The sequence below is a fragment of the Gymnodraco acuticeps genome, unplaced genomic scaffold, assembly GCF_902827175.1.
Source record: "Gymnodraco acuticeps unplaced genomic scaffold, fGymAcu1.1, whole genome shotgun sequence".
NCBI lineage: Eukaryota > Metazoa > Chordata > Actinopteri > Perciformes > Bathydraconidae > Gymnodraco > Gymnodraco acuticeps.
In genome coordinates, this window is record NW_022992100.1 from 844,386 (window position 1) to 860,646 (window position 16,261).

At 40.6% G+C, this 16,261-nt stretch overlaps 1 protein-coding gene across 8 annotated transcripts in view; it reads left to right on the plus strand.

The window, feature by feature from the left end:
* The window catches only part of atp11c (ATPase phospholipid transporting 11C), a 45,423-nt gene extending 29,546 nt beyond the window's left edge, over nt 1–15,877 (plus strand). The window contains exons 13-31 of one of the 8 annotated variants that reach the window (XM_034202836.1): nt 492–662; nt 2,113–2,327; nt 2,469–2,540; nt 2,627–2,700; nt 2,807–2,910; nt 3,440–3,621; nt 4,404–4,670; nt 5,441–5,618; nt 5,729–5,831; nt 5,947–6,092; nt 6,316–6,375; nt 7,111–7,238; nt 7,990–8,125; nt 8,212–8,277; nt 8,398–8,501; nt 8,622–8,778; nt 9,765–9,855; nt 12,943–12,974; nt 13,239–15,877. In XM_034202836.1, coding sequence (XP_034058727.1) covers nt 492–662; nt 2,113–2,327; nt 2,469–2,540; nt 2,627–2,700; nt 2,807–2,910; nt 3,440–3,621; nt 4,404–4,670; nt 5,441–5,618; nt 5,729–5,831; nt 5,947–6,092; nt 6,316–6,375; nt 7,111–7,238; nt 7,990–8,125; nt 8,212–8,277; nt 8,398–8,501; nt 8,622–8,778; nt 9,765–9,854 — 2,253 coding nt within the window. In that variant the 3' untranslated portion in view covers nt 9,855; nt 12,943–12,974; nt 13,239–15,877. The other 7 variants (XM_034202834.1, XM_034202835.1, XM_034202840.1 and 4 more) reach the window with 7 other exon arrangements.
* The last annotated feature ends 384 nt before the right edge of the window (nt 15,878–16,261 follow it).

Below are 16,261 nucleotides of genomic sequence, written 5' to 3' on the forward strand. Positions count from 1 at the left end.
ATAAGTGTGTAAATGTGATTAATGTATTCAAAATGTAAAGGAAAATATATTTACAGATAAATAATTGTATTCGAATACACTTCAAGGCAGCATTAGTTGCTTTAATACAATTAAACCTAGTAAAAAAAAAAGAACAAAAATGTTAATTGGAACAACCGTCCGCAGCATCTACATGCTATTGGCATTGCCACAGCCCATCTGTACAGTGCTACTGCAAAATATGAGCTTATAATAACTCCATATTGGTCTTGCTGTCCTGACTTCTGTTGTTTTAATGGCGCTTACTCAAACAGTGCTGCTATAGATCAGTCACACTTGGTTTGCCAGAGGATTTCTTCAATTAAAGTTGATGCTTCGTTAAACTGATTAATGCAGTGTAATTATTTCTGGAAGTAATTGCCTAATCTTATTGTTGGACCCTGTTAAATAGGAAAATGAATCTTTATGGATTTGGAAGAGCCTTTCACATCTCTTTATCACATTGCCTGCAGGTGGAGTATGTCTTCACTGACAAGACGGGCACTCTCACTCAGAACAACATGGAGTTCATAGAGTGCTGCATCGATGGCTTCCAGTACAAGTACCAGGACGCAGGCACGGACTTGGACGAATTCTGTGTCACAGATGGACCTGTAAACAAAGTGCAGCACAAAGCTGGCAGGGTGGGTGTTGTGGTGTCCCTCCATCTGTTGTAAAAGTCACACATGCGGCAACATATGGCCATTACATAGCTTGCTGCTCAGAAAGACCCTTCACCGGTCACCCACATGCAGTCTCCTTGACATGTCAACATAAGCGCTCAATATGGAGGGGGAGCAAAGTGGCTGTGTTCTCTTGACATGAGTGCCTGATAACCCATACACACTGTAGCACTAAAACACATGCTGATAAGGACTCAATTTAGACAAATAGTTGTAAAATCAGTTCGTTATCTAAACTCCAGCTACTGTATATGGCTCCATGTGTGGCTGTATTCATATTTAGTTTAAAGTTGCAAATAAAACAATGTGTATAGGCAAGGCAAGTTTATTTATATAGCACTTTTCTGTACGCGACAATTCAAAGTGCTTTACAAAACAAATTAAAAGACTTTTTAGAATACATACAGTAAAAACACATTATACAATTTTACAACAGACATTACAAAGCAAAGATAATAAAATAATAAAAATAAACACCACAGGTAAACAATACATGTTTAAAAGGCATACTCTAGTGCGAATATGAGCAGCTCAATTAAAAGCAGCGGCAAAGAGATATGTTTTCAGTCTCGATTTAAAAATAGTAAGAGTTTCTGCAGACGTGCACGATTTGGGTAGTTTGTTCCAGAGTGTCGGGGCATAACAGCTAAATGCTGCCTCTCCATGTTTTGTTTTTACTCTCGGAACCGATAGCAGACCCGTCCCAGAAGACCTAAGGCACCTTGATGGCTCGTAATTATGTAGGAGATCAACCATATACCTCGGTCCTAAACCATGTAATGATTTAAAAACTAGCAATATTACTTTAAAATAAATTATTTGGCCGACTGAAGCCAATGTAAAGATTTCAGAACCGGACTGATGTGATCCACTCTTTTAATGTTAGTGAGGACTCGAGCAGCAGCGTTCTGAATCAGCTGATTTTTTTTGTCAGCCCTGTGAATACACTATTGCAGTAGTCTAGTCTACTAAAGATAAAAGCATGGATAAGCTTTTCTAAGTCCTGCTGTGACATTAGTTTTTTAATCCTAGATATGTTCTTCAGGTGATAATAAGCAGACCTAATGACTGTTGTGATGTGGCTGTTGAAATTCAGGTCTGAGTCCATCACTACACCCAGATTTCTGGCTTTATTAGTGGTTTTGTAGTCTGCCGACTGAAGCTCTGCGATTACTTTTAATCGGTCCTTCTTTGCTCCAAAAACAATGATCTCAGTTTTTTGTTTGTTCAGTTGGAGAAAGTTCTGAGTCATCCAGTCAGTGATGTGCTCAATGCACTTGCTCAGTGTTCTAATCGGAGAACAGTCCCCTGGTGTGATTTTACAATAAATCTATACAATAATTTTGTTTAATCACAATTTATATAATATCTTATTTTACTTCACTAAACCATGTTCACGTTGTGTTTTTAGGAGAAGGAAGAGCTGTTTCTGCGTGCCCTGTGTCTGTGCCACACAGTCCAGGTGAAGGAGTCTCCACAGCAGGGTCAGGGCCAAAGGGACGGACTGATGGACCGGGTGGATGGCTTAGGGACGGATGGAGAGGGGCTCCATCCACCCCCACAGGAGCAGAGAGGCTTTATCGCCTCCTCACCTGATGAAGTGGCTCTGGTCAAGGGTGCCATGAGGTAAGAGGGCTGTTGTGACTCAATGTGTTCAGCTGACATTGTAACAAAAGGTCAAAGAGCAAGCCTACATGGTATGCATTCCATCACAACATTCATTAATACATCAGTGGCTCATTTGTGATGATTTGTCTCCATCTGCAGGTACGGCTTCACATTTCTGGGTTTTGAAAGTAAAACCATGAAAATTCTCACTAGGGACAATGATGTTGAAAGGTACGTCGGTTATCAAACATAGTTTTTATTCATATGCTTCTATTTGTACTACAGCTTTTTTAAAGTCCATTTTGTACCACCTTAAGGTATGAACTGCTTCACGTGTTGAACTTTGACCCAGTGAGAAGGCGAATGAGTGTTATAGTCAGATCCAAATCAGGTGAGCTTGAGATTGCCGTCATTTTCATTGCGTTGACTATGATTTAATGTTGGCCCTCAGCCCTCACCATGCTCTGTGTTTGTATTTCTGTATGTTTTGTGTCCAGGTGATACACTGCTTTTCTGTAAGGGAGCGGACTCATCCATCTTCCCTCGCGTCAGACAGGAAGAGGTCGAAAGGATACGCATGAATGTTGAGCGTAATGCAACAGTGGGTGACAAGCACAGATTGCCACTCTAAATATGTCAATATCTGTTGTTTTTAAGTGTGTACAGTGGTGCAGTGATGTCTTTTTGTAGGCTAAGGGGTCCTTAAAAAAAACAACAATAGGCTTTCTGAGTACTGCAGAAAACAAGATCTGTGGCTGATCCTTATTTTTTGTACTTACATGTTTTGTTCAGCATGATAGTCTTTACATATTAACACCACGGACTCATGTTTGGCGTGATGACATTTAGTAATCTCATTTAGACATTTGTTAGCAACTGCACATTTTACAATACATACAAGCTCCGAAAATGTATGGCTGTGGCCAAAAAACAACAACATTTTGAGACGAGTCAAAAAATATTTGGTAAAATGTTAACTCATTTCCGGGTTTTAAGACTCATTCCTGCACCACTTTACACTGTATGATACTATGGTCAGACAGGTTTTAATTAAAGATAATAATGATGTTTTCAGATATTTTGTTTGTTTTGTATTTCTAACATTGGGTGCCGTATGTTGTGTTGTTCAGGAGGGCTACCGGACACTGTGTGTGGCCTACAAATATCTCAATGCAGAGGAGTACGCCCAGGCAGACGCAGGCCTGAGGGAAGCTAGGCTGGCTCTGCAGGACAGAGAGGAGAAGCTCATGGCTGTTTACAACCAAGTGGAGACCGGCATGAGTCTGATAGGAGCAACTGCTGTGGAAGACCGGTGAGTGCCAACACAACATAACAAACAAACAACTCAGCTCACACTGATGAACCTGCTCACATATAAAGTTGAATAATGACTTGCATGCTGCTGTTGTCCTTGCTCTCCTCTCTCTCTCTTTAAAAAACAGTGCCAATAATTTTAGCAGGCTTTAAATCTAAAATTGATAGGAGAGGCCAACTTTTGGTTGATGCCAGTTATAAAAAATGTGTCATTAATGTCCTGTCTTCACTTGTCTTGATTTCCGATTGCCCCTTTTGTTGTTTTGCGATTCATTTCTGCTTTTCTTTAATGTCAGCTTTTCACACTAAGTTTGTTCCTCATTACACTTCTGGTATTGTTTCCTGTATGAAGTGGCATATCTAATCTGATTGAGTATGGTGAGGGTTTCAATGTAAGCTCACGGCGCCCCCTTGTGGTTGACATTGGGTAAGGGGTCTTTCACAATCCAAGATTATTGTTTTATAATTAATATTTAAGATGGATAATGCATTGACTAACCTAAAAGGTAGGGAACACCTAATTGTATCAATGCATCAAATCTAAAACACATTTTTAATATATCAATATAATAGGCTATTATAAATAGAGTAATTGTGACACAGCAGCTTCAGATTTTATCATCAGATTGTCATTAAGCGTTTCTTTGCATGCATAATGTCTCTTGTGAAATATAACCCAGGTGCCAGTGGTTTTGTTTACCGGTGACATTTTTCCTTTCCTTCTCATGATAGCATTTATGTCTAAGAGTTAGTGCAATCATCTTTGTTTCTATCCCCAAGGCTACAAGAGGAGGCAGCAGAGACCATGGAGGCTCTCCAGGGTGCAGGCATGAAGGTTTGGGTGCTAACGGGGGATAAGATGGAGACAGCAAAGTCCACCTGTTATGCTTGTAGATTGTTCCAGAGAAACACAGAACTGTTGGAGCTGACTGTGCGTACTTTAGAAGATGGAGGCAGGAGGCGTGAGGAGCGACTGCATGAGCTCTTGGTTGAATATCACAAGAAAGCCGTACAGGATGCACCACCAGTTAAGGCAGGCGTCACCAGGTTAGTCATTTGACCTTAAAGGGGACCTATCATGCAAAATGCACTTTTTGATGTCTTTCATACATAAATATGTGTCCCCGATGTGTCAGGGAACTCACAAAGTGTCAAAAAAGAAAACCCTCTCTCTTTTCCTCCGTACCCAAATCTTTAAAAACGGGGGTACAACGCAGAGAGATCAGAAAGTTGCTATCAGAAACAATGCCCGACGTGTTTTGGACGTAATATAGTCTTTGTTTACATTAGCAAGCATCGCTAACACTCAGAGCTAACCTGTACTGGAGAGAGCATGTGTAAAAAAGCAGGAAATAAAAAAGGAACTCACCTTGTGGTAAACCCGCCAGAGAAAAAGCATTTGAGCTCCACACTGTTTCAGAAATAATCCTTGATGTGTTTGGAACATGATGACGTTTAATCACGGCAGCATGTAATTGTAGCTGCCGGGTAATTCTGAGCAGGCATTAGCTCCCCCTCCTCTTTTTTTTTCTTTCAAGCTAAAGACCCAAAATCAGCGTTTCTCTAACAGGGCTGAAACAGAGGGATATGAGGGATGTCTAAAATGCATGATCTGTTTGGTATTTTGAGCAAAACACACCATAGACATGTTTTTATATATCTGAGACCCATAATATATGCCTAAAAATAGCATAATAGGAGACCTTTAAATGACCTGTATTAAAGTTATCGTGTGATACTTTGCTCTTGTGTCTTTAAACTGAATAATAGAAATGACTAAACTTGAACCTATTCCCTTATTTGTTTTTGTTTTGTAGGGCCTGGTCTTCAGCAAACCATGACTACGGCTTTATCATAGATGGAGCCACTCTGTCCATGGTGCTCAACTCCTCCTCTGAATCCAACTCAAGTCGCTACAAGAACCTGTTCCTGCAGATCTGTCAGAACTGCACATCTGTGCTCTGCTGCCGCATGGCCCCTCTCCAGAAGGCACAGGTCAGAAGAATCTGGAACAAATTGGAAATATTTCCTCATTAAGTGATTAAAATATATGATTTTCACAGTGGTTTTTAAATGTTTGCCCCTTTGTCTTGCTGCATCTACAGATAGTTAAAATGGTGAAAAACTCTAAAGGAAGTCCCATCACCCTTTCCATTGGAGATGGTGCAAATGATGTCAGCATGATTTTGGAGGCTCATGTCGGGATTGGTAAGAAATCTCACACTGAAGCTGACTAAGGGCTCTTTAATGACTGCATCAGATAGAGGAAATGGTGGTTTTCTTTGGTGAAGGTAGTGTGTGATATCTGCTTTTGGTGTTCCAGGTATTAAGGGTAAAGAGGGTCGACAGGCAGTGAGGAACAGTGATTATGCCATCCCCAAACTCAAGCACCTCAAGAAACTTTTGTTGGCTCATGGGCATCTCTACTATGTTCGCATTGCACACTTGGTGCAATATTTCTTCTACAAGGTAGGATCAGCATTGATTTCATTTCACACTGCGCACACACTGACTGATTAGAGGATTACGTGCTGAGACACATTTGACAGCAAACAAACTCAACCGTTTTGTAAAAATGTATTGCACCATTGTACCTACATAATACCCCCACGGGGGACTTGGATGCATTTGATGTCCTTTTGATGTTTTTATTCAACAGTGTGAGCCTTTTCTCTTTTTTGTTTGCCTGCAGAACCTTTGCTTCATCTTACCTCAGTTTTTGTACCAGTTCTTCTGTGGCTATTCCCAGCAAGTGAGTATGTCCTGAGGCCCTTTGAGGTTCAAAGATGTTCTGAACATGAAAGGCGGCAGTATCCCTTGAATCAACACCTCCTCCACTCGTCCTCCTGAATGCTAGTCTTTTTCCCTCAGCTTGCCCCTCCCTCACTGCCCCCTGGGATGTTTGAGCTCTGATTGATATGTTTATAGACTGACTAAGAGCACATAGCACTTTAATAAATAAAAACAGACATGTGTCATGTTCTGCCACCAAGGTACATCCTATGTGGATATTATATAATTATAGTGTCATGTGTGCGTATCTGCCCGTGTATGTGTCATACTATATAATACCTTATTCAAATCCAGCTAGGAATAAGATGACCTGATTATAGTTTGGAGCACATTGATGAAGTTGCTTGTTTATAAATTAGAAATAAGTATAAGTGATACATTTTTAATGGTAGTGTTTATATAAAAACGTTTTCCTTGCATTGATTTTTGATAGTTTTGTTTTTGATCTTTTTAAGCAGGAATATTTCATTATCTCCTGCTACAGGGCCCCTGACAGATCTTCCATGATTGCATGAAAGATGTATATAAGCTTGCTTATATGAGACAATGAGTGTGTGTTTACGTATGGTGGTGTGTTTGAGATTTTTCCTCCATGATATTAACCCCCAGTTGCCCCATCCCATCCCCCGTCCACCTCCTCCTTGCCTATCCCTCCCCTTTTTGCCCTCCCTCCTCCTCCTCCCATCCTCCCCAGCCCCTGTATGACGCAGCCTATCTGACGATGTACAACATCTGCTTCACCTCTATGCCCATCCTGGCTTACAGCCTTTTGGAGCAGCACATCTGCATGGAGGTTCTGCTGGACAATGCTACCCTCTACAGGTAAACCTGGGAACATGTGCTTATCTGCAGTACATTCTGAGGATACTATGTCAATGTTACTTCCTTACTAACTTACCTCCTGAAAAGCAACAATGTTCAAATAAATGTATAAGATAAGATGGACTTTTATTAATCCCTCGTGGGGAAATTGTTTCTCTGCATTTGACCCATCCTAGTGTTAGGAGCAGTGTGCTGCCATTTTGAACGGCGCCCTGGGAGCAGTGTAGGGAACGGTGCCGGACACCTCGGTAGCACTTGGTCTTGCCTGGACTTGAACTGGTGACCTTCCAGTTGTCAAGCCAAGTCCCTATCGACTTCGCTACCACCGCCCAATATATAAATTATTATTTATTTTATAAACAAGTTACCCGGTCTATTTGTCAAAGCCACATTTTTGTAAGCTCTTTCTGATTCTTTAACATATCACATACAATTCTCGCCCCATCCCACTCTGGCTATTTGATGATTATGCTGTTTAGGCATTCACCTCATATGTTCAATTTATTTGTATAATACATTTTGACCTGATATATGCGCTTGTGTGCAGAAAACTATCAATATCAATCTTATTTTTCAAGTCCCCCTTAGACTTCTACATTAGACATTGAGTGGCAATTTGCACAAAGGAGAGCTGTTCCCATTCTTCACTGAAATGTCATTGTTCCCTCCCCTTTTTGATAATAGAGATTATATGCTATGTTTAATACTGATTATAACTTTGTTCATCTTTCTACTTCTCGAATTTCTTCAGAGGGATTGCTAAGAATGGCATGTTACAGTGGGGTCCTTTCTTCTACTGGACTTTACTCGGAGTCTTCCACGGCCTGCTCTTCTTCTTTGGTGTTCGATATTTGTTTGGTAACCCAGCACTGCAGGATAATGGCCAGGTTGGATTTTCTTGTGTGATAATTCAATTACTTCATCAGGCATCGTCTGCTAAGTACATTTGCTAATTGGTGGTATTAAAATCCAGGTCTTTGGCAACTGGTCGTATGGAACGATTGTCTTCACTGTCCTCGTCTTCACCGTCACACTTAAGGTAAGGTTTTATTGTCTCATATTTATACAGTAGTGCCTTGCCGAACATCTGTCTTTGGCAAATTGTGTTAAAAATTGGATATTTGGCATGATATTTAGTGCATTTCCTTTGCCTTTCTAGCTCGCTCTGGACACACGGCACTGGACATGGATCAACCACTTTGTTATCTGGGGCTCCCTGGCTTTCTACGTGTTTTTCAGCTTCTTCTGGGGAGGAATAATATGGTAAGAAAACAACTCACGATAGGATAACTCATATTCATTGTAGGTGACCTGTTATTTTGTATTTTATTCAACCCTTGTAGCATGTTCAGTTAGTCTAAACCAAACTGTTCCTTCCTGCAGGCCTTTCCTGAAGCAGCAGCGTTTGTACTTTGTGTTTGCCAACATGCTGAGCTCGGTGTCAGCCTGGCTGGTCATCATCTTACTCATCCTGCTCAGCCTACTGCCAGAGATCCTGCTGGTGGTTTTCCGCAAGCCCCGCGGGCCCCACGCTGGACAGGTAAATCTGAAACACACACATTTACTCTCTACTTCACGTTCTCTCTCTCTCTGTCTGTTAATATCTCTTCTCAATGTTGACGTATAGTTTTTGTGATATTTAACCTTTTATTTTCCCAAAGGTATGGTCATTGTTAATAAAGCCCATCCTTGGGGTGGGGTATGGTTACAAGGGGGATATAAATCAAATCCTTCTCATATGGTAAGAATGCTCAGGTGTGCAGGACTTTGTGTATACGGAGAAATGCTTCAGTGCAGAATCCTATTGGCCTCAACCAACAACTCTCTTATCTGTGTTGTTATACCAGGAGGTGGAGCATGAGGGTGACATGAAGAAAATGGACATTAAACACATTGTTTTGAAATGTAAACAAAAGCTTTCATTTAAAAGCTAAAACACATTCAAACACACCCAATGCTAACTTCTCGCTAACGGTCAATTTGTGTTGAAGTAGTCTCTCTCATCTTAATTAAGAGACATTTGAGTCCTTCAATATGCAAGTTTGTAAAATGTATGGATCACCATGGTTTAAAGAACAAAAAGCAGTACACATTTATAATTCCTAGACATATTCTGTCGTTTCAATTAACTCAACTTGTGTGTCCCAAGCAGCTGGAGATGTTTGCTGCTGTGCTTCTGGGCATTCGATCCACTCTTGTTTTTTTTTAATTGTGTCTAGACGTGTTTTATTTTGGAAAAGTAATAAACCAAACCAAATGTACAAAATAAATAATTGTGTATGTAGCTGCAGGAGCTGGCATACTGCAGATTTTGCAGTCCGTAAATCAAAATGACTGCTCTAGGTTGTGTCTTCATTCTAGTACTTTTTAAAGCTTTTTAATTAACAACACCCCCTTTAACCTTATTTTGTACTAATTTTCTACCATTTTAACATGTTCTTGCTAAGTAGTGCTCTTGCTCTAGTGTTCCTTGACTCTCTCACCCTCTTATTTTCTTTCCTCCTCGCCTGACCTGCCTCCCTAAAGATGAAGCATCGCCTTCCTTCATCGGGGACATCTACTATCTTCATGTTGTCACAGACCGCTAGCACTCACAGCTTCTCGTGGACCGACTGAGGTCTCTATTTCTATCTGTCCGCTGTTATGCTCAAGACTCTTCCTGCTGAGTTTTTGTTTCTGCCACTCTTGTTCTGGCTTGTTTCCTACCTGTTGTGTCCTTCCTCTCCCACTGTTTGACTCCTTCCTTACCCTCTAAAGCAGGGGTGTCAAACTCAACTTCATCGAGGGCCACATCAGCATTAAGGTTGCACTCAAAGGGCCGGTTGTAATTTTAAGATATATAAAAATACATATATAAATATTGAATATATATAAAATAATGTATTATATATTACATTATTGCCTCTGCATTGGATTATTCATCGGATAGGGGAATAACTTCATATTTAACTACGTCTGAAAACAGAAGTCTGGGGCAAATAATTGCAACTCTCTTCAGTGCGCATGTCACAAAATGATTTAAAAAGAAAAGCCAAATTCTAAGAAAAAAGTCAAATGTTGAAAACAAAGTAACATTTTGAAGAAAAAAATGTCAAATTCTGAGAAAAATGCATATTTGAGATGCATTGTGGGACATGTAGTTTATGGGCAACGTGCTTCTATAAATCGGCATGTAACCGTATAATAAACATATTATATTATTTGCAAGCTTTTGTGGGGCCGCATGAAGTCATGGGCCGGATTTGGCCCCCGGGCCTTGAGTTTGACACCCCTGCTCTAAAGTAACTCAGGTGGCATTCTGTGGCTTTAAACAGTACCCACTTAGATAGACCCATTAGGTTAGACAATAATCAGATGAGATGTCACATCAGAAATGCTATCCTGGGATGGCTTTATCTTTAAACCTCAACTGGATTTATTGTCTTTAGATATGCTTAATACATTGTGAGGTCAGTGGGCATGTGTGTGTGCCCAAGCAGTGTGGAGTAGGACCGGGTGTCCAAACGTGCAGTCAGTCTTCCATTCTTGTGTGTCCAGTCGCGTCAGTCAGTGTTTCCTCCCAGCTGCCGTGCTGCTTCGATGCCTGCTGCCTCCGCATGTCGAGTCAGGTGAATGCAGCACGTCAAAGCACCCAAACTTACCTGCATGAGGCTCAAGTCAGCAACCTCATCCTGGATCCTCACCACAAACCCTGAGGGCCACTGCATTCTGTCTGTGCCTGCGTGTTATACCGCTAATGCTTTTGAGAAATGTGCAAGCATAGCCACTTTTCGAATAATATGAACCAATTCATATAGAGCCAAGGTTTCTTAACAAATATTATTGCAAGGAAACTGCGTGTAAGAAGGCCCCAGGACTGGTTTCCATTGTCCACCTATCTACAAGTGTATGCCTATGTGTGTTCCCTTTCAATATATGTTTGTCTGTGCAAGTAGGAGCACAGGATGGAGCGAGAGGCAAAGTGTGTGTTTGTCAGCGTAGTGATGTCTTGGTGTCTCTTGCCTCACCCTTCTAGATGAAGCCAGTTCATTCGAGCGCCGGGGGCCACCAGTCTCCCCGGTCTTCAGCCAGGCCCCTGCTCATGAGAACCTTTTCAGACGAGTCCAATACTGTCATTTAAACAGGTACCAGCTTCAGGCCATTTAAGCCAATCAAAGACTCGCCAGCCCCCCCCCCCCCTTCCCCCTCCCAGACAAACTGTCCAGCTTCTCTGGTCCCTAACTCTTGAGTTTTCAAAGGCTTACTGGCAAACATTCAAGGGACAGGACCCAGTGTGTTCTTCTGTGTTTTGTGAGCTGATATTGGCTGCCTGAAGAGATGCACCTTTTCTATGTCAGACTTTATTACTTCAAATGATGCACATATTTAACACATACATGCATCTCTAGGCCCTAATGCTGCAAACTTTGTAAACATGCACCTTTCGGCCTCCTTTGGAATCCCCGCTTATATTAGCTTCTGCATGTGCTTTTACAAACCCAATTTCAAATTTTAATTTCCTTCCATCTCATTATTTTTTGTTCTAGGAATGTGTGAGCGTGAGGTGTCTGTGTTAGTTTGCTTGGATTTCATTATCTGACCATTTGAAACAGCAGGGCTGGTCTGTCATTATTGCATCTGCAGTCTGACATTCATGTACCGTTGTGGTTTGATCATGGTCGTGTCGTCCTGTGTGCACGTACAAACCTGACACGTTGGTCGCCTGTTTACTTTCCTGGCAAAACAATGTATGCATTTGTGAGTGCTGAGCTTGATTCACTGCATGGTGTGATGTTGCCTTAACCTCAGACATTGGTGCTGCATCACATAAAGGGGGCAAACAAATGAATCGAAACACGACATGATATAATATTGAAGATGTATTTGTAGAGATTAATCTAATAATAAAATAATAAATAGAGAAAACATTGTGGAATAAAACAAAATATGGTCCACAAATGAAATGTATATTAAATTGGGAAATTATGTTGAAAAACACGTTAAAAAAAATTCAGCTCTTTATTATATATATCCTCTAAGTTGTTCTAAATCTACTTTCTTCTTCTGTTTTTATTAAATATTTTGTATTTATTTTCTTTTTTATGTTGCACATGGGCAACATGTGAATTACTGTTCCTTTAGTATCACAAACCAGGCTTTGCCCCGTCTGAATATGAAAAAACATCACTTTAAAAAAAGGCAATTGTGGTTTGAAAAACACATTTGAATGAACTCTGAAACTGAGAAATGTATTTTGCAAAGAAGCAAGATTAATTGAGCTGATAATAATGAGCTGAATTTTTTTTAATGTGTCGGATAATTTCACAATGTAGTAATTTTCAGTCTGTATTTATTTACTTCATAATTTCCTATTTATTAATCTAATGTTAAACACTTGTGAGTCTCAAATAAACAGAAGCCTTGAGTAAATATAGTCAAATTGGACTTGCTTTAACTATCTGTAGATGTCGAAAAATAATTGGCAGCAATATCAAGAGCACTGGAGGTGTTCAGAGGTGAAGGGGCATCTCTTGACACCTTTTTGTGAGCTTGATATTAATGTCTAAGTGTTTTCATTTTTTTGTCCACCCTCTGTCGGTAGGTCTGAATGTTACACTTTCCCATCGCTGTTGACCAGCATGACCGGTAACTGTTGCCTAACAACAGCACCAGGCCCTCTGCTACGGGTTTCACTGTTTAACATGCATTTCTATTCTCCCAATAGCTGTCACAGGAAGGCCTCCTACAAACAGCCAGGTAAACTACCACAAGACAAACCTAATTCAATGTCTGCTCAATGTCACTGCTGAACTTCAACAAGATCAGTTTGCTTGGAAGAAAAATTGAGATAATTTCCTTTCCCTAATACGGTTTTCACGTACCTTGGTACGTTGCCAATCACTGCCGATTCTCTTGATTGATGATTTTTCTGGTTTCAAGGTGTCTCTTCCTCTCCTTGTAGTTGGCATAAGCTCATATGGAAAACATTGAAGTAACATCTGTCTGCTTGTGCTTTTCCAGATTACACCTGTCACACCACTTACCTATAAGCACCTGAAGGATCGCCAGTGAAAGGCAGCGAGGACCGGTGGCATCAACACCTCCAGGGTCCTGTACCGTTCAGGTCAGAGCTGGCTGCCATCAGGCTCCATCTAAAAAGAAGAGCAGAAGAAAAAGAAGACATGAATATGGGGGAAGGGATGAAAAGGGGTTTTGCAGTCTTTTGACTCTGATCTGTCCTTCTCCACACATTCCCTATAGCTCCCAACCCCCCCCAGCGCATGCCTGCAGAGCAGTGCCCTGCATTATTTGTAATATATCTACTCAGATGACAGGCATGATTTAGTTTCTTTCTTTTACTTTTTAAAAATACTAGCTTACAAACGAATGCATACACAGCTGCCTTGTCAGTAGCTCTATCCCACTGCTGTGTTTTAACAAGCAGTTGTAATAATATCCACTCCAAGAATGGTTCACCTGCATGAAAGATGGCTCAAAAGAAAGCTTCACTCCATTGATGTTCTGTCACTGTATGCTGCAAAGATTTTAAAGAAGACATAATGTCCTATATTTTGCAACGGTTACACTTTGAACGTTTATTCCACTTTATTGTCATGACACTTTTTGAAGGGTATTATTTAAATGGTTATTTTCAGAAATTACACTCGGGTCAAAATAATTCATGAAGAAAAGTTACTGGCGATTTTCCGGGTTAAAGATGATTATATAAAGATTATATTGCTATTAGTTTGTTATATGTGGAGTTAATAGAGGCCATATTACCACTCAATCCAAAAAGTTTGTGTGTGTATGCAAGATTGAGAGATAGATTAGAGATGTAAAGCAATCTAACATTGGAGAATGACCTTAATCTTCAAACCTCAGAGATAATTTAAGACTCAATTAAAGATGAGAAAATTAATATATGTGCTGTATTGTGTATATATAGCTATAGGGGTGTGTAAAAACATCTGCTCCAAGCCAAAAAGATGAATGTAATGCGATCTGATTCTGTCCACACCATTGTGACCCGAAAGTGAGAAGTCGGTGTGTGTGTCTGTGTGTTACATAAGTGCGTGTTGGATGAGAAAAGCCAGACACCTCTGTGTGTCATGAAAACCAGGATTACTTGAACCTCTAGATATAGTTTGCTTAGACATTTGCTGCACTATTAAAGAAGCTGGTTCCTTCATAGCATAGATGGTCACTTAGGCACATTACAATATGCCCGAGGACACACACAATAACCGCACATTGCGCACATGCACTAAAGCCTAAATGAGGTATTTATGTTCATCACTCATTATCTAGTTTGCATGAATTGTCCTAAGCAGGCTAAAGTTGGAGTGTAAAGAACATCAACTCCCGACCTGCCGCGTCAACACAGTTTGTGTCACCGTGCGGCTTCACGCTCCATTTCCTTCCTTCTGTTTTTGGTCACGTTTTCTGACTGACAGGAAGACAGAGTTGTGTTCCTTCCTCTAACTTCTTGTGTGTACTGCTTCATACATTCCATTCAAACATGCCATCATTTATAAATCACCTTTTTAGATATACTGTTTTCTGAATATAGTTTTCTGTTTTTTCCACAAACATGTATTGTCTATTTGGCATATTTATTGTTACCTGTACTTTTACTCACACATGTTATACTTTTATTACATAAATCTTTTTTTTATTGTCCAAGGGGTTAGCTTTGTGCTAGTTGAGTTTGTCTGTTTTACTGCAGCCCTGATGTGAGTGTGCCAATCCCTTAATAGTCTTTGTCCGACATGCAAAGACAGGCAGCCCCCCCCCCCCCCCAACACTCCCAGTATCCCAGAGTCAAACTCTGAACCAATGCCACTACTTTTACTGATGATACCTTTCATTCATCTTTTGTTTTGCTTTACAAAATCTGTCAGTGTGAGGATTTTATACTTTAGTAATATGCTGATTCCTGTAAACACATATCTCCAGTACAGTACTTTGAAGTGCTGGCCTTGTATTCCACTCCACTGAATGTAGCCTGACATATCTGATACAGTGCATCTGCGCAATGGCAGTCATACATGCCAGATTACATTTAAATTAGTGTTAAGTTAGTACTGATGTGTTCTTAACAAATGGACAGCGACATTTTCTACAAAGGTCGCTTGTTTTCTGACAGGAATATGAATGCTATTCTTTACTCTGTCACATGTCACCTCCACACTGCACTGAGCCGGAGACCCCGGATGTAAGAGGACACGCTGAGAGGGGCTGCCTGCTTTGTTAAAAATATATAAAACCTTTAAGTGACATCAGAAATGCTATTTTCAGAGCTTAAAAATATCTTGAAATCTAACGTTTTGCCTGTCTAAATGAAAAGTATAACATGATGGATTGTATTTTTAATGCAACCTTTTTCCAGCCACTTTTGTAAGAAAATGTAAGAAAAAAAGCAAGAGAGGCTCTGTGGTTGTGGACGCTGTCCCTGTCTGTAAAGGGCTGGAGGTGGACTTCTTCAGGCACCTCAGCAGCCCTGCGTCATGCAGCAGGGACCCCCCCCCCCCACCTCCAGCCCTTTGGGTCTCCAGCCTCAACACTCCAAACCTCCAAGCTGAATGTACCTCTTTGAAACTAGTATGTTCAAAAACCTGAAGATTTTCTGAAATAAAGCAGAATGTTTTGAAGATAAACTGCCTTGTAGTGCTTCATTATGCTAATGTTTATGTCAGCAGGTTTGTCTGATGTGTGTGCGTATGCATTTGGCCACACTAAGCAGATGCTGTGGTAATGAGATGGCTGAGAGGCTAAGCTGGATCAGCTGAGTGGCTGCGTATCAGGTCGGCGTACTGCTGTTCTCCCCCTGCTCCATGTGTGGCCTCACATCAAGAACACGTCAAACACTGAGGAGGTTTACATACATACATTTACAATTTATCAGTTTTCTCCACTTACATATCTACTGTTCATAAGCAACCATCCATTCACAGTAGTTGTGGGCTAAGCAGTGGGGAATGGAGTTGAGAAAGGCTCTGTGTATCAGTATGTACACAATGACACCCTTTCATATTTGTTCT